Source organism: Paramisgurnus dabryanus, chromosome 6 (assembly GCF_030506205.2).
Source record: "Paramisgurnus dabryanus chromosome 6, PD_genome_1.1, whole genome shotgun sequence".
Lineage (NCBI taxonomy): Eukaryota > Metazoa > Chordata > Actinopteri > Cypriniformes > Cobitidae > Paramisgurnus > Paramisgurnus dabryanus.
In genome coordinates this window covers 16,461,199-16,480,322 of record NC_133342.1, presented here as the reverse complement: position 1 = coordinate 16,480,322, position 19,124 = coordinate 16,461,199, and the positions used below count along the sequence as shown (strand labels likewise).

At 37.1% G+C, this 19,124-nt stretch overlaps 1 protein-coding gene across 2 annotated transcripts in view; it reads left to right on the top strand.

The window, feature by feature from the left end:
* dpp6b (dipeptidyl-peptidase 6b) overlaps positions 1–19,124 on the top strand; it is a 155,277-nt gene that overhangs the window by 8,295 nt on the left and 127,858 nt on the right. Inside the window, exon 1 of one of the 2 annotated variants that reach the window (XM_065268158.2) lies at positions 14,461–14,554. The exons of the other annotated variant lie outside the window; for it this stretch is intronic. Within the exon in view, the coding sequence (XP_065124230.1) occupies positions 14,498–14,554 (57 nt within the window). The 5' untranslated portion in view covers positions 14,461–14,497. Of the gene's footprint in view, positions 1–14,460; positions 14,555–19,124 lie in introns of those variants that run through there. 2 annotated transcript variants of the gene reach the window in all.

Below are 19,124 nucleotides of genomic sequence, written 5' to 3'. Positions count from 1 at the left end.
CGCATTTTAAAAATATTTATTGAAAGCTGTTACTCACATATTATTTGCAGCATTATAATAATATGCTGTATATTAATATATTGGGAGAAAGCTGTTATATGTGAAATCAGATAATGTGTGAACCCATATACGGCTAAAATTGAATGATCTTCATTTCATAACACATCTGCGACGATTGGACTGTGAGATTGGTAGTCGAATCAGGCTTCTCCTATCGATGCATCGAATCTTCGACTATTCGGGGTCACCCTCTTTGAATAACTTTAAATATAATTTTTGTCATATAAAGTTTTGATAGATTTTTCTTTATTAGTACTGTTATTATACAGTTTTTTCCACTGTTATTGTTCATTTACCTCAGAGTTTATTTCAGTTATTTTGCTGTTTTTCCGGTAATAATAATACAATTTACATGCCAATCCTGCTTCCTTGTCTTTTTATTAATTTCATTATGCTGTTATTTGAAGTTATGTGGATATTTATTGCCATATAAGACGTTCATTGCCGTTATATACTCTCGACTAATATTTAAATCATATGCGGAATAATGTGTGCATCTTTGAATAACTGTAATAATACAGTTCCTTTGAAAATAATTTTTGTCAAAGTTTTGAGAAATAATAACGTTGTGAGGATATTGCCATATTGCAGTTGAATACTCTCGTTTATAATATGAAAATCACTTAGTAGAAAATATATAATGTGATACTGCAAAGTTACCCTGCTTATTTGTATTTATTATATAGCCATATGGAGACAAACCTTTGCAAATGTGCTGATTTGATCCATTCATGTACTGACCACCAAGCTAGAGATTTTAAACATCCTTAATCCACACTTTCTATCAAATAGTCTATCTGCTTGATGGATCAATCCGACCGCATATGTACTGCAATAAACAAGCATTCATCGGCGCGGCTTTTCATCAAGGCTATGCCATTTGGGGAGGAGCCGTTCAATGATCCCCATATATTTTTAAAAATCCCTATGGTTGGACCTGCCGAACAGGTTGAGCACTTTTATGTTAAGCAAAGAGGCTGCACAGTTTGACCAGCGATGCTTATGCATGCTATTGCATTAAATACAGTAAAAGATTAAAATCACTATTAATAAGTCATATACATGTTGGGCTCTATTTTAACGATCTGAAACGCAAGTGCGAAGCGCAACGCGCAAGTGAGTTTGTGGGCGGATCTTGGGCGCTGTTGCTATTTTCCCGGCGTGAGAAATAACTCTTGCGCCGGGCGCAAATCAATAAGGGGTTGGTCTGAAGTAGGTTCATTATTCATAGGTGTGGTTTGGGCGTAACGTCAAATAAACCAATCAGAACACTAGCCAACATTCCCTTTAAATGCAAGGGCGCAAGTTCCATGGCGGGTTGCTATTATTATGACGGATTTACCAGGCGCACGCCAGGAGCGGTTCACAGCCGAGGAGACCCACGTCCTTGTACGGGGGAATCCCACGCTTGCCAGCATAAATCGGGCACGCCGTGTAACGGGAGGTGGATCTGCCTCAGGACTTGACGCCAGCAGAGGACATCGCTGCGTCCACCCTCACCGCTGAAAGGGTTTGGGGGCTTTGAAATCGGACCCAAGAAACGCAAGCAAGGTCCAACCCCAAAGTACTCTTACAAATCAAGTTCATATACATTAAGGTTTCTTATGAAAACATTTTAACTATTATTTACATAAAATAAACGTAATACAGCCACACAACAAAGTTATGAAAATATTTTAATCGTTATTTGCATGAGAATAAATAAAAACTATCACCACAATGCTCACCACTATGATTCCCCTTATCTCGTGTATTAATATTTTTAAGTGTAACAATTTATGATTTGCAAAAATAACTTGCATCTGTGTAGATTAGATAAGCAAAGTGTATGCGCGTTGTGCACGCTATACATTATGGTCAAGCATGCGCCCTTAAAATAGCATAATGAACCACGCGCAACGCGCCACTGACTTTAGACTAGTTTTTTTTGGTTAGTAGCGCAATTGTTTTTTGAAACTGCAAAATAGCATAACAGATGGTTTGCGCCGCAACACGCCTCCTTTTTGCGCTGAACCGCCCAGGGAGCGCAAGTTCATTCCCTAGTTTGCTGACGTGCATCTGTGGAGGGAAAAACCCCGCTGTGCGCCGGCGCAAAATACGAATGATACATGCGTCACTGACAAAGTCAATTGCGCTGGGTGCAAGATAGGGCCCATTCTGTTTTATGTATTCCTGCCCATATATTGTCCCAACATATTGGGACATTACCGTGACGCAGTAATTAATTAAACTAAATAATTCAGGGGCTTAAATATCACTAAAATAAAATAACTTAATAAAATCTCTTTATGTCACTTGGGTGATTTTTTAGTTGGACAAACCAAAATAAATGACAAAATTAATTACTGCGTCACGTTAATGTCCCAATATGTTTTTTTATTCTGTGCAGGAATATGTGACTTATTAATAAAGTGATTTTGATCTTAAAAGCATTGTATTTAATGCATTAGCATGCATTAAGCGTCATGTTAATGTCCTAAAGGTTGTGTTAAGGTTTTTTTTATTCTGCACAGGAATTAATAAAACTGTATATGAAGTATGGCTCATTAATAAGGTATATAGATTAATCTTGATCTTTAAATAGCACTGTATTTATGCGTTAAGGGTCATGTTAATTTCCCGATTATTGTTTTTTTATTATTCCGGGCAGAAATGAATAAAACGGTTTAAGACCCAAGATGTATGAATTTGATCCTTATATAGCACTGTATCAATGCGTTAGCTCACGTTATGTCCCAATATATTTTATGAAATTCTGTGAAGGAGTTAATAAACTGTATATATACAGGAGCCATAAGGTGTATGAATTTGATACTTAATAGCAATGTATTAATGCATTGAGCTGCAATAAGCGTCACTATTCCGATGATTTTAATGAAATTCTTGGCAGGAATTTATAAAACTGCATTAAGTATGCGTCATTTATAATGGCTAGAGTGAATTTGATCTTGTTAGCGTTGTGTTAATGTCCAGATGGTTTAAATGAAATTCTTGGCACCAATTCATAAAACGTGGCCATGATTTAACTTAATCGAGGGAACTAGTTAATAAAACGTGGGCACAATTTAGCTTAAACGAGGGAATGAATTACTAAAACGTGCGCACGATTTAATAATTCGTGGTAACGAATTGCTAATTCGTGGCCACGATTTAAAAAAAAGTTTTACCATGTCATCAGAAGGGCTCGGTATGTTTGAAAGATTTGCTTACAATGCAATGCTAACACAAGTTAACTTACAGGCTATGAGTCGAAGCGGGGGAATTATGATAATGTCGGTCTTGTCCACGTCAACTGGCCCAGAAAGTAAACTGTTGCCTACAATCCGTGTGTGTGTAGTCCAAGAAAATAGATTTACGTTGGAAACGATAACTTGCGTCATCGTTTACCTTGGGGTTTGTACCTTTTGCATATCTTTAACATGTAATAATACACACGTACACACCAAAGGAAATGTAATATTGTGAATCGGACCATAGGTGCTCTTTAAACATAACCATGACTAAGAGGTTTTTTTTTCAGTGCTGCCCTTCTGGATTATTACAGTCTTATAGCTCATTGTAGATTTTATACTTTGACGCTTTTGCAGCAAATCAACTGCTTCTTGCCTGGTTGCCCTAGTAAGAGATCGTGTTGCTCCGCTGTTGCTACATGTAGTTGCCGGCGGTATTAACACAGTTTAAGACGGCATGATGATCGACAGGAGAAAAAGCACTTAACAAAACGCTTCTCTCCAAAAGAAAACTTTTTTACACACTTGTCGACGCTTTATAAAGCAACAAGCATGTTGTTTTCACAAGTGGTTTGAGTCTTAAAACAGTATCAAAAACATTTCAGAGGACATTTACACTTTTGATCGGATAGCTGTCTGATCAGAGAAAAGCATGAAGTGACCATCTAACCTGTTTTTTAATGGCCCACTCATTTTTTTATTTGTGAGACTCTCCTCAATAACCCTGTGCATGTCAGCCGAAGCCTGTCTGCTGGAGCTTAAGAATGAAGGAGCTGTAAAGCATCTTTGAAAGGATCTAAATCACGGCACTGATAAATATCACCACATTATAGAGAGAACCCATCAAGTTCTGCTTCAGGGGTGGATATATGTTATAACTCACTCACAGAGCCACAGCAGGACGACAGATTTGTGTGTGTGAGAGAGAGAGAGAGAGAGAGAGAGAGAGAGAGAGAGAGAGAGAGAGAGAGAGAGAGAGAGAGAGAGAGAGAGAGAGAGAGAGAGAGAGAGAGAGAGAGAGAGAGAGAGAGAGAGAGAGAGAGAGAGAGAGAGAGAGAGAGAATTCGGATGCAGCACATCCCTTCCTGAAAACCTCATTCTTTAAAGGGATATTTCACCCAAAAATCAACATTTTGATTTATGAGTTTCTTTATTCTTTTAAACACAAAAGAAGATATTTAAAAAAAAGGTTTGTAACCACACAGCTAACAGTACCCATTGACTTCCATAGTAGCAAAAACAAACACTATGGATGTCAATCTGTACCATCAACTGTGTGTTAGAATAAAGAACCTCATACTGGTTTAGACCAACATGAGGGTAAGTCAGGGGTCCTGGAGGGCCGGTGTCTTGCAGAGTTTAGCTCCAACCATAATAAACACACCTGGTCTTACCAAGCACACATAAAACTTGCAGATGGGTGTGCTGAGGCAAATTGGAGCTAAATTTTGCAGGACACCATCCCTCCAGGACCGAGTCTTGGCACACATGGTATGAATCAAAACTGAATTTTCATTTTTGGGTGAACTATCTCTAAAAGTAAGGTTACAATCATTAACTTTTGATAACTCATATAGCTTGGAAAAACTTTCATTTGATATTGATTATATATTATTTATCAGTCCTTCCAGGAGTTTTTTTGTGATTGTTGCAGGCAAAAATCTTTGATCTTGCGGCACGTTTTCTTAAAAAATGCGATGGAATATGTGGGATATTTATGCAATTTTATGCTATGAAATTGCTGGAACTTGCAAAAATTGCGGGAACTTGCAAAAAACTGTTTTCAGCTTTTGTAACTTTTCAATGATGTTAACGTCACATAATTACGTCACTTCATAACGTTCCCATGGTAACAGGGGACATGGCTGCGCTTGTGTGAGGTAAACGCAACATTTTTCAACTTTCTGCTTAGATATATGTGATTTTTGCTATGAAAATACGGGGATTATGAAATCATGCAAGCCCCGCATATTTTGCGCACTGAAATTTGCAATTTATGCTGGGGAAAGTATTTGAAAAAATAATATGCAGACTTTGGCTGATTACGTGTTAAATCATACGATCGCATAATCACGTTTTTCTGGAGGGACTGATTTATATATGAATTAAAATGACACCTCTATATTATGTCAGCTGATAAAAGGCTTGATTTTGACAGTTAAATCCATTTAATTCTTTCAACCTTTCAAAAGAAATACAAAAGGGAAACCTATTGGAATCTGTGCCTATAAGTCTATCACAGCTGCTGCCTAAATGGTTGATAACCTTAGAAACCTTTCTTCAATCAAAGCCCAAAGTGTCATGTCTGCTGTAGTATCCTCTTAGCTTAATGTACTTTATTAGCAGCGCTGGAGCCTTTCCTGTACAGGATTCGGTTATTTTTATGTGCCATCTGTCTCCTAGAGCTGATGCGGCTCATTTATGATGCCAGTTTTTATCCAGTGCTTGTCGTTGCTCTCCGCAATTTACGCCAGAAGAAAAGGTTAGCTGCCATCATTTACTTTTTATTCACCAATACTGCAGATACTGCTGAGTCTTTTAGATTTTTTATTTCCCTGTTCAGGTGCAGATGTATAGTCTACTGCTAGTTCTAGTTTTTAAAAATAAGTTGCCGGCCAGCGGCAGAATTTTTTATGATTTTCACAAAAGTTTAATGCCTTCTTTAAATATATAAACATTCAATAATATAAACAAAAAAAGTATTTCATCCTACCTTTATTTGTTCTCTTTTATCACCTCTCAAATATGGGTAGGTCTCTTTAAAAATAAAAAAATGTAAGCAAAAAGCTGAGATAATTGCATTTTTGTGAAGGACTTTTGATAGAGATCAGCAGAGGTGTAAAGAGTAGCTGAAAGCCATACTTGAGTAAAAGTACAAATTCCTTACTGTAAAAATTACTCCACTACAAGTTACAAGTCACCAATTTAAATACGACTTGAGTAAAAGTATTAAAGTAACCCAATTTAAAAGTACTCAAGTATTTTTACTCGTACTGAATGTTGGCTCAAAGATGCACTAGTCCTCAACACAAAGAGACATTGTAGGTCTGGGCAGTGAAAACTAAGAAAGTTTATTTATGAGGTTTTATTTCCTAATATAGAAAAGAAATCAAACACCTCAAAATTTTGAGCTGGCAGAACAAACACAGATTAAACATAGTCATAGTCTTTTGACTAAAATTTAATTTAGTTTTAGTCATATTTTTGTCATCTGAATTGATTTAGTTTTAGTCTAATTTATTCAACTAAATGCCATGAGATTTTAGATAAAAAAGGTGCATTTACAAGAAAACATGCACTTAAATGGTTTTGCATCTGAACTCCTCATATAATACCCAACACTTGATAATATTGAAATTTACACACTGCCACATCGTGTGAAATGCTCAATTTTAGTAGTTTTTAAACATTTATGCCCAAAACAGCATAAAACAGTCATAATAAAAAAAGCTTCAGCCCTATGAAGTGAAGGATTGCTTTTGAGCTTACAGGGAAACAAAACTTCTATTTTCTGGTTTGCTGCATTTGTTAAATGAATGATTCAGTTGTGCTTCTTTTGGATCATGCTGGTGGCAAAGTCTTGATTTTGACAGCCTATATAAATGAGCTTCCTATTTTCCTTTATTGTGCTGAATTTTAACATTGCCACGTGTGCTTCTGTGTTGGCATAAACTCCTCCTCAGTCATTTCAATGGCATGACTCACCTTGTATGTTAAAAGTCTGAGGGATTTTAGAAATCATGAAACTTTAAAAGGTTATTTGTGCTTTCAAAACCAAGGCTTATTTCAGATCACAAGCAAAGCAGATATTTTTGATCAAAATTACATTATGAACAAGTATAATAGGAACAGTATACAACAGTAACAATGTATATAACATAGAGGGGATCTACAGCAAAACCCTCAATTTGTACTGTAATATTTAATGATATTGTCTACAGGTGGTAGTTAATAATAGTGGTAAAAGAGGTGACTTTATTTATTTGACAGACAAAGCAGACACCCTAATTCTCAGATTATACTTTAAACCCTTACCCGAGCTGATAAGGAGGAAGCCAAACTACAGTACACTCACCCCAGAGAAAAGTGGCAATATTTTCAGGATGTCTACTTTACAGGGAGGTGGTCAAGCAGAACTCAATCAAGACACATCCAGGTAGCCTTCGTAAGCCTGTGGGGAAATATCCTAGCAGACACTGGCTTGTTTCTTCTGTAAATTTGTATGGAGTGTTTTCACTGCATTCACGGCCACTGTCGAAGCAAACTGTCCATGGGCAAATCTATGGTTTACACCTTAACTAGTCAAACATTTAGTGAGTATAGGAATGATTTTGGAATTAAATGCTGAAGGACCAAGAATTTGTTACATGTACTTACATGCGTTCATTAAAGCCCTAATAAGTTGTAAGAATATGTGTATCGGCAAGAATCTGCAAATACAAGGTTTGCAATACGATACAATGCAATGCAGTGTGCAAAAGCGATATGTTAGGATATTTTTAGGGGGGGGGATAGAATAGGATATAATTTTAGGAAAGCAGTCATCAAGAACACATCACCATATGCAAACCTTACCAAATAAATGTTTTTAACTTTGATGTGTGAACTTGCTCCAGAGTGAGTTAAAGGGGATCCACACTTTTAGCCACTTGCTGCTGTTGTTCTGTTAGCTGTGCATCAGGATGGTGAGTCATTTTGTGCACTCTCAGATTTGTTGTGTTGTTTGACATTGACATCGTACATTTTATCCACAGCATGACTTTTGTCAATCTCTTTTGTGCTTGTCTGTAAGAAAGGCAAATTGACGTCAAACTTCAGCTTTGTGCACCGAAGCAGGAGCTGGAACAAAACTTTTATGCTCCTTTACTAGCAGCGTATGCTATCATTAGTGGTGCGCCCCTATGCCAGTACTTACTGTCACTCTTGGGGCCCTATTTCGAAAAAAGTTTGTTCCTATTCTTGTAATGAGTTATGGGTGTGTTTTGGGCGTAAAGTGCAATAAACCAATGAGAGCCTCATCTCACATCCCTTTTAAAAGGCCAGTTGTGCTCGCACCATGGCGATTACCTTTTTAGATAGCGGTATTTGTAAACTGAAAAACTAAGGTGAGAAAGAAGACCTTCAGTTTAAGATTGATGTTAAAAAAATTGCATTGTTTTTTTGGATTAAAAGTCATTTTCTTTCAGTCATGGAAGTTAAATTAGCAGGCTTTTAAATGCTGTAAATGTATAGCCAGTGTTATCTCAAAAAATAATTTACAAATATGCAAGAAAAGGTTGCAAAAACATACTTAACAAAAAGGAGAAAAAGAATTTAAAAACGCGTGGAGAGCCGAAATGTTTCAGCACTCGGACAGGGCCGTGAGTGTTTTAAAAATCATTCCTTAATAAAGGTTCTCATCTCACCATATCCACAGGTACAAAGTCATCATATACAATAAATCCGTGGGGTAGCATTTAAAAAAATTAAAATAAATGCAATGTTTGCATTTGTTTAAAGCAAAACAATTAATTACTTACCAGGCTACACTGCCCTACAAAGGCTAAGTGCAGTAACTACGCAAACACTAAAAACTAAGAAAAATACCCTTAACGTTTTTTTACACCAGCCAGTCAAACATGTTACTGCAATTTTGGCACACACGTTTCTCTGAAATGGGACAAAATTGAACCAGGAGACTTTGTCACAAGATACAACAGATCTCACAAAGCCCATTTTAACCCTTAACTCAATTTTGACCAAATGCGTAGTTACTGCACTTTGCCTTTGTAGGGCAGTACAGGTGAAGCAGCTCTTTACGTCTTCTAACGTCTGATAATCGGTCCTCATTTATGTCAAAGAGACTCAATAATAATCTTTTAGATTTTAATCCTTTAATTTTTCATATTTATAAACATTTGTGTGCTGCTGCGCATCCATGTGTATAATTAGCAAATGCGAGTTGTCGTCCCGTTTATATTACTAATGCGCTCTTTATATAACAAAAACAATATTGCGCCATTAACTTTAGACTTTAGACCAGGTTTTAGTTGGTCAATGGCGTAGTCTTGACTCAAAATAGCATAAACACATATTGTTTTCAGAAACTGCCGCAAATGCATTTGCTATTTAAACATGAAAATGAAAACTGCACCAGGATTAAACTAGCAAAAACCGTCGCGCCGGGTGTATGATCGGGCCCTTGAAGTTTATATATCAGAAGACTGCTATCTAACCCTCAATTTCCACCGACTGCGGAGCGGCTGCGGATCCGCTGCGGAACGGCGGCGGAGTCAATCGGTTTCCATTCAAGTCAATGTGTGTATTTCCATTGACTGCGTTCCGAATCCGTCACAGCTCCGGCCATCCGCAGCCCTCCGGCACAAATACGCAGACCTTCTATTTTTGACGGATGCCGGACAGCTCCGCAGGGCGGAGCCATGACTTTATCGCGTGATCATACCTGAATTCACGAGATCTCGTGTTGGGATCTGGGCTGGTTTGTAATAACGTCATATTCAACGTCATAATGGGCGGAGACAGAACTAGATATCGCGCGATCTTCATGTGAATTTGCGAGAACTCACGGGTCCTCGTCACTTCAGCACGCAGCCGCTCTGCAACAAATACGGATCCGGTGGGTTTTGGCGGACGGCGGAGTGCGGAGCCGTAACGCAACGGAGCTGATCTGCAGCCGCTCCGCAATCGGTGGAAATCCGGGGTAATGGTCGGGATGTAAATACTGCCATGAATTTGTATGAAAAAACAAACCAATATTGCATTTCTGAGAATTGACACAATCAACATACAAAATACTATGCATGTGAATCGATACTTTCTTACACCCCTTATTTATTCTCACTTTATTTTTCAAATGATTGTGTAATAAAACATTCAAAACGTTTTCTTTCTTTGCTCACCAATATTGTTTTAAAACCCTGTTATTTTTGTATCAAATTGAATTCTTTGAAAAATGTGGCAATGTCAGTTCATAATTTTCAAATCTTTCAAGCTTCTGAATGACAAAAATGCAATAAGGCCCATAAAAACATCATAACAGCACTTCACAACATTGTCTTTTATTCTCTCATGTCTAGCATGCTTTCATGTCAAGAATTCAGAATGGGTTCTGATGTGTAGAAAACTGCTGGGAAACAAAAAACTAGTATGTCATGTTCAGTGATTGATATTGATATTGATATTTTTGTTGACAGATGTTGTCAAACTCATTCAAATCCAGTTTACATTTGTGTTCCACAGCATATTGTGTAACCATAATTTGTAAACATACCTTCCTCGCTGAATAAATAATCACATTTAGCTCTCATTTATAGACTAAACAAGCTATTGATTATCAATCTTTCAACTTTTCAACAATTTCTTTTCTACTGAGTCCTGCCTTAGTGCAGAGGTCGAATTAAAAGCTCCTTACCCAAAAGCATGAAATGTTTGCAAATAAATGGGTGGGCACAAGCACTCTGGGCATGCGATAACCTCCTCGCTACAGCCCTACACCACATCTTTAAACTAAACCTATTGGAGGGCGCTGCACAACTCTGCCACATTTCATATATCAGTTTTTATGATGCAGCTGAGAGGGGCAAAGCATGTTAACTGTGCCCAGGAAGTGAACTGGAAAAAAGCCACCATGACACCACAATTTAACCTTTTCTTAGCCATTTATTTATTTTTGCTGAGGGTTTGCACACTGGAAAAAGAGAGTTCTTTGGTATTTATTTTATCTTTGTTTAACCCTTTCCCCGCCAGCATTTTTTAAAAAGTTGCCAGCCAACGGCAGCATTATTAATGATTTTCACAAAAGTTGAATTCCTTCCAAAAAAATTCTTCTTAAAATATATAAACAGACGATTTATCACATGAAAGAACAGACCCTCTGGTTTTAAACAACAAAAAGAATTGTTTCATCCTATCTTTATTTGTTTTCTTTTTATCACCTCTCAAATATGAGTAGGTTTCTTCAAAAATAATCAATTTTGAACAAAAGCTGAGATACTGTAATTGCTTTTGTTAGAGATTAGATTCAGAATGATGATCAAAACATACTAGTATTTACTGCTGTTGGATCTGTATACAGTATGTGATGAGATAACTCGTCAATGGCGGGGAAAGAGTTAATAACACAGTCGTAATCTATGTTTATACTCGACGTGTCCGCATGGGCGCGTTGGTGCGTGCAGCAAAAATGACGTCAACGCGGAGTGGGTGGTTGTGTGTGTTGGGTGGGTGCGCGAGACCCCATTTCGCGTGGAGGAGTGCACGGCAATTTTTGTAACTGCGCGTGGCTCTGCATCCAAAAATGACAGAACTCGAGGCGAATCTGTCTGAGCAGGCAGGCAAACCTGTGACGTATCTCTTTGATCAATCCATGCAAAATAATGCATATATTTATCTGACACTCTGGAAGTAAAGTATGGAAACTTTGCAGTTTAAAAGTTATTTTACACATGTTTAAGTATTTTGGGTTATATTTGTATTGAATGAACCACTGGACGAGCAATAAAAAATACAAACCTTAAGATGTCTGTATTGTTTAGTAAAATGTTAATGAAATGATAATGTTTAATAAAGACATTTATCATATTTATATATCAAGTTCTGATGTTAGAAGCACCAGGGTTGTTCCAGCAGACAACGACTTCTATTCTCTTCTTAGTGTTTGTTTTTGACTTGATTGCTTGCGTCACCCCCTGGCGGTTCAAAGAATAGTGCAACAGCGAGCGCGTCAGCAATAAACGCCTTGTCCGTTTGTTGAGACGCGTGTCCGATCAGCGAAGGCTCGCGTTGTGGACCAAAGCTGTAGTTCTCAAAACATCTATGCCAGACTAGTGCAGTGCAAGTTTGATTGTGTTACACTGTAAAAAAATACAGCATTAACTTGATATGTTAAGTTGAAGGAACATATTTTTTTACAGTGCTGTTTTTGCTTTTTTAGATATCCACACATTAGGGCTCAGCAATATGACCATATAACATGTGGTTGCTGATTGCCTTAAAGGGATAGTTCGGCCAAAAATGATATTAAACCCATGATTTACTCACCCCCAAGCTGTCCAAGTTGCATATGTCCATCGTTTTTCAGACAAACACATTTTCGGATATTTTAGAAAATGTTTTAGATTTTTCAGTTGATTAAATGTAATGTTACGGGGTCCACCCTTACTCCATGACCTTCAAGTCCAAAAAAATTGCGTCCATCCTTCACAAATTAAACCCAAATGGCTCCAGGATGATAAACAAAGGTCTTCTGAGGGTAATCCGCACGGTGTTGTTGTAGAAATATCCATATTTAAAACTTTATTAATGAAAATAAATACGCCATCTTAGTCGCGTCCGCATTCAGGATGAGAGCTTACGCAGCCTACGGAGGCTACTCTGCTGCTGCTCTGTGCCCCCGCCCTCCGAATTTGTCATACGTCACTAAGAAAAGTGCGTACACTACGCAAATACTCTCTCCTGAATACAGAGGAGTCTAAGATGGCGGCGCTACCGGAAGGTATTTATTTTCGTTAATAAAGTTTTAAATATGGATATTTCTACAACAACACCGCGCGGATTACCCTCAGAAGACCTTTGTTTATCATCCTGGAGCCGTTTGGATTTAATTTGTGAAGGATGGACGCACTTTTTTTCAACTTGAAGGTCGTGGACTATGGGTGGACCCCGTAACATTACATTTAATCAACTGAAAGATCTAAAACATTTTCTAAAATATCCGAAAATGTGTTTGTCTGAAAAACGATAAACATATGCAACTCGGACAGCTTGGGGGTGAGTAAATCATGGGTTTAATATCATTTTTGGCCGAACTATCCCTTTAAACTGTTTTACCATGGTATTTGTGTAGAACATTTATTTACATTAGACAGTGATTGGAGTAAATCAAAACTACAGAGAGATCCCCACTTGTCCCAAACAAGTCAAGATGAGGATAAACTATTAAGGTGTTGTGCATGTGGCCATCTGCATCTGTAGACTCTTGTTGTTTTGAATGCATTTATCTTCTGTTTCTAAACATCTTGAGTCTCATCTCACTCAGTCAATTAGAGGCCTGCTAGCCAGCAGTACTGTCTGTTTTTGTTAAAACTCTCTTGTCTTGTAATGAATTGTAATTTACACTGTGCTATTGCTGTCTCTCTCCTCTCATCTCATCCCCTGTGTCCAAAACAAATCTTCCAGAGTGACTGGCAGAGCAGAGTCACTGGGGTTTGTGTAATAAATTGAATGTTGGGTGTCAAAATCCCGAACTGGGCGTGTGCGAGGCAACTATCCTTCAAAGATTAAATTGCCAAACATTGAGGATGCCAGTACCCTATCCATTTACAGGGGTATAGCATGCAGAATAAGTATCACCTGTACTGCATCAATCACCATTCACTTGATTCAATTGATCCAATGCGGATATGCACAGAGAAATGTACGAGTTCTCCTTGTATTTCTATTCTGATATTGTTTTAAAAGAATGAACATTGCTTGTTTTTGTTTAGAGGGACCAATATAACCATAAATAGCAATAGACACAGTTTATTGTACTATGAAACTATGAAACGTGATACTTGCAATCTAAATCTGTTTTGAATTTAATCATTGAAATGGACGGTTTTAAAGTTTTGGGTGGACAAGTTTACTAAATTCAGAGATGACATTAAAACATCTGTTATTTTTTCTTACTAATGGCCAAATTAAGCGCATTAAAATCATATTGTAAATTCATTTTTGTCTCCAGCCATGTCACTGTGAACATACTGTTTATTTGTTTTATTGCTTAGCCCTGTCACTCACATTCGTGGTCTTTCCTTTGGCCTCGCCTAAACTATTTGGCAAGGGCTTACTGTCACCAGCCGCTGATTTTATTTGGGTTTTGTGATATCTGTCTAGAATTTTTGAGTGGTTTACCCTCATGCTTCAGTGGGGCAAGACAGGAGCGAGAGAGGATGAGAAGGAGAGGGAGGTGATGGAGGAGAGCAAGAGAAGCTTGAAAGGGCAGAGAAATTCAGTGAGAGGAGAAAAATACAGCTTAGAGCAGCGTGAGACGTGGAATTGCATACTTTAGCTCTGGGTGTCTGTGTGGCCAAGACTGAACATTTAATAGCAAGAACAGAGAAAGGGTGAACAACAGGCAGGTAAAGCACGCTGCACCTCAGTGGAGTTTTTTTTTCCACTTTACCTGCACCGAACCCAAAACGGCATGATCGTCGTGTAGATCCACAATGTCAGTGCTTATTGCCAGTCACTTGAAAATCGACACCAGCTCTTCAACTAGAAAGGTAAAGCCTTATTTGTTGCATTTATTTATCATAAACTGAAGCTTTCTAAACCTTTTCATAGATACAATACTGCATATTGATATTATGTGTATAGATATTTAAAGTTAGTTCCTAAGGGGAATATGCTTAACCACAAAGTTGGTTGATTGAGTTTGGCAAAAAATCTATAGTACAAAAAAAAGGTCATAAACATTTTAGTGTATGTGAATGCTCTGCAATTAAGGACAAACTAAGTTGTCTTCAAAGGCTTATTGCATGAATCCCATCTCATTGCATTTGATTTCTTAAAAGTGAATACAATATATACATGGACTATGTTTATAAACTTGGGTGATTCTCACAAAATCCAGATTTAGAAGGTGTCCAGCATCAGAATTTTTAAAAAGCCCTTGAAGCCAATTTTTTTTTTTTTTTGCACATATAAGATTAAGGTCTGAACTTACTATAACCATTATTTTTAGAGGATTTAAAAATGTTTTCCTATAGAATTATTTAAATTTTTTAGATTATCATTATCAAAAATGATATTATATTAAATATATGCATTTACAAACTCGTGTTTCGGTAATAAGAACTAAAAAGTTGTCTAGGTACTATCACAAACAAAATTTCAACTTTTATCTGGAGAGAAAAATAAGAACTGCTTACCTGGTAGCCATCTTGAGTGTCACAGTCAATTATGTCCCTCCCAACAATTTTTTTTTTAAATGTTAGTTCCTTGAGGCCTTAAACAATGATTGAAAATTGTTGCAGAGGATGAGAAATTTGGTCTTGGACACATTTATATTCCTTATTATTGTCACTACATTTACCAATGATCACCAAACACCACATGTTTCTTTACTGTAAATGTTTAGAGTATAACATGCACTAAAGCTTTTTATTTTTTAGATTTTTTAATTATAAATATTTCCATGTCAAACAACTCAAATCCAGTCATGGACACGTTGCGGTAATGAAAACTTTCCCCTTAAATAGGAAAAAAAATTGTTTTTTATGATGTAATTTGAAATCATGTGCAAAAAAGTACATAATGAGATGTTTATAACGGTATGCTTATTATTTTGATAGCATTTACTTTTATTATCAAAATGTTTCATGACACCTCGCAAGTCTAATTTCGCGAGAATCACCCACTTGTGTTTCAGTACTCATAATAACAAAAACGTACACACAAAACAATCTGAGTCGTAAGGAATAAATTTTGTCAGATCCAGGTCTGCCGTCTGCATCTGCCATCATAGACACACCATATAGCAGATATAGAGCTTACAAATTGCTACAATAAAATCATTTTAGAGTTGATCATAAAGGAAATGTCAGTCTTGACCATTTCATTCTGAAAAAAGTTTTCAGATTTCTAATCCATATGTCTAACTTTGCTTGTGCTTTTCTGTCTCTCTCTCTCTCTTTCTAACTGTAAAGAAATTTGTTCATTTACTTCTAAAGTATGTTACATCATCATTAGTTAAGTTTTAATTTCACTTGCACCCTTATCTTGAACATTTTAAAATTGGATTCAAAGACTGTATGAAGTGCTCTGTGTCAAAACTGGGTTCAGTAAACAGGAGAATCCTCAGAGAGAACAAATCCTAATTTTCATGCTTAGTTTCATGTAACTGACTTGAAAAGATAGAGATATTAAAGATGAAAGAGCAAGTCAATTGGCGTATAGTACTGTATATGAAGGTCCTGGTTTGAGATGCGCCCTGACCCAGTTGTACCAAAATTTCCATTATAGCTTCATATGAATTCACAGTAGTTATGAAAAAATCAGTTGAGTCTGCAAAAGTGATTTTTTTTTATATACCTGAGGTGCTGAGTATCAGTTAAGAACTTGAGATTGAAGTTAAAAATTAAACTTAATGCTGGCCGTCCATGCCTGAAGGAATTTTCACCATAAGTCACTTTTATGCTGGGTGCTTAAGGGTAAAAAAAGAAATCGACCTTCAAAGATGTAATCAAAGTAAACTTTATCCCTTTGAGGGTAAATTGTAGTTTTGCAGCACCACAGCATACAGAAAACACTTTCCAATATAAAACCGAAAAATAAAACACAATACCAAAATACATAAACCTGAAATGTATCATAAAGTAACTCTATTACATTAGAGCTAAGCAAAAAATCGCCTGCAATTCTCATGTGTGTCTCATCAGTAAAAACGGTTCGGTGATTAGTAGTAAATCGCCATCACCTGCTTTCAGATGGAGCGGCATATACTACACAGAGCTGTAGTTCACCAAGAAGCTAGGCAAAATCGCGTTCATAATCGAAGATGATCTTCCACAATTATCTTCCACTTTTTGTGAAATACAGCTCTGTGTAGTAAATGCCGCTCCATTTGAAAGCAGGTGATAGATGTTTACTACTAATCACTGAACTTACTTTACTGATCAGACACACATGAAAATTGAAGAATATCGGACAATTTTTTTCGCCAGCTCTATTGCACATAAAGGTTAAACCATCTCTATGGACTGTCATTTCAATGAAGTATAAAAATGGAGCTTGAACATATATGCAGTACGCATTACAGAATATACGTGTGTGATGGCAGAAATGTGTCAACCAGTAAATATACCATTTGTAATGGATTATGTTTCCTGGGTCAATATCACTATAAACTGCCTTTGAGGCTGCAAAATTTCCCAAAATAAATGAGAGATTTTTCATTTTACTTCATATGTTTTTAAGGAGACAGAGACCTTGGGCTGTTAGAAATGCATATCGGCACTTTTTATAAATGAACTGCAAGCAGACACCATACAAACAAACCTATAAAATATGTCCACCCTGTCATGCCAATTCAATGTAAATTTTCATGACAGGTTGGACATTTTCAGCTAAATAGCATTAAATTTAACACAAGTGCTGAGTCCCAATTCGCATACTATCCGTCCTAAATAGTATTCGAAACTAGAATTAGTACGTCCCAAAACGTAGTATGTTGAAATGAGTATCCCAAAGATACCCGGATGGTCTACTATTTCCGGTTAGATTTCGAAGTGCAGATCGATCCACACTCTAACGGCTAATATTGCCCACAACCCATTGCGTGCGGGAGGGAGGAGCTTTGTGGTGATGTAAATATGGCAGCCAGACGCAGCAGCGGAGATGCGCCCTCAGCTTTTAAGTGTAAGAATTTAAATGTTTAACCCTAATTAAAGTTATCTTTCATTGTCTCGTAATATTCGGTTGATGTTGTGAAAATAAAGTACCATGGCTGTAGTACTGTGTCATGCATGTGTCTTTTTTATGTATTTCTTTTTATGTTTCTGTCTTAGATTTATACCTTACTATAAACCCTTATGAAAAAAACACCTTTTACTACACTAATCATAGTTTAACCACACTGACTTATTTGTAGTAATACTGTGGCTGTACAAATGTTAACTTTATTAAGAAATATGGTTACTAAACTTTTACTATAGTAAAAGCATGGTTCATTTTCATCGCGGTATTTCTGATTTGCAAACATAAGTATAAAATAAGCATAAAATACGTTAAACAATAGTTATACTATAAACTTTAACTATTTTGACTTTAAAATAAGTAGCTTTCATTACACACATTGTTGCACATGAACATCATAACCAGCCGCCTCACAAACGACCTGCGTTTGGTGTGCGTAACTAGGCAACCACGTTGTCGTTCACTTTGCATGACGTCATCGAAGTACGTCCCAGAACGTGCATACTCTTTTGCTACACACTCAAAAGTACGTACATTTTCCTCACAAAATCCACTGAGATAAATCCACAGTGAAATTAAACTTTAGTTTTCTTTGCATTCCTTGTATTTTCAAAACGACTTCTCTGCTTACTCAGCACATTTCCAATACATTCAATGAGGCAGAAAATTAAGATTTAACCTCAAACCTTGAAGTGATGTTGCTCTGTCATCCTGTGACCTGGGCTGGCAATGCATAGAGTGTTTGTGGAGCGTCCTGACAGATTAATCTATTGATCTTCAGTGGCTGAGATGGGCTGAGGTCTGCTGAACTCTCCACAGAGAGATATGTGCCTTTAAACATAGATGACAGCTCAAAGATAAAGCCACAAACAACCAACTCAATCAAATCTCTGTAAACACCTAAGCAGATATTTAGGGTCGTCCATCCTTAACTTAATTTAATGCACCTGACAGTGGGCCATTATTCTACTGGACAGGCAGAACATTTCTAAAAATTCTGTCTTAAGCCTACGTTTACACGGAAACAATCTGAAGAGAAAACGCAAAAGTGGCGTTGCATTATCACTTTTTATTCCACGTTTATATGAGTGTGCTGGGGGAGATATCTGGGTGCATATGGTGATGCAAAAGTGTGTGATATTTGATAAAGTATGGACTCTAGGCGGCTAGGTGGCAATGTGAAGCACTGACACACAACAACACCAAGTCCACGCGCCTGCGTACAACTTTTTCCTTGTTCTCCCAGGTCTCGTCCAAAGCCATCTGGTTTGCCTCAGATGAACTGGCGCATCAACAATTTGATAGAGGTGATTAATGCACCTTCTCTGATCAGTAATGGTATCTTTGAATATTTCGTACAACTGCTGGAAAGACTTG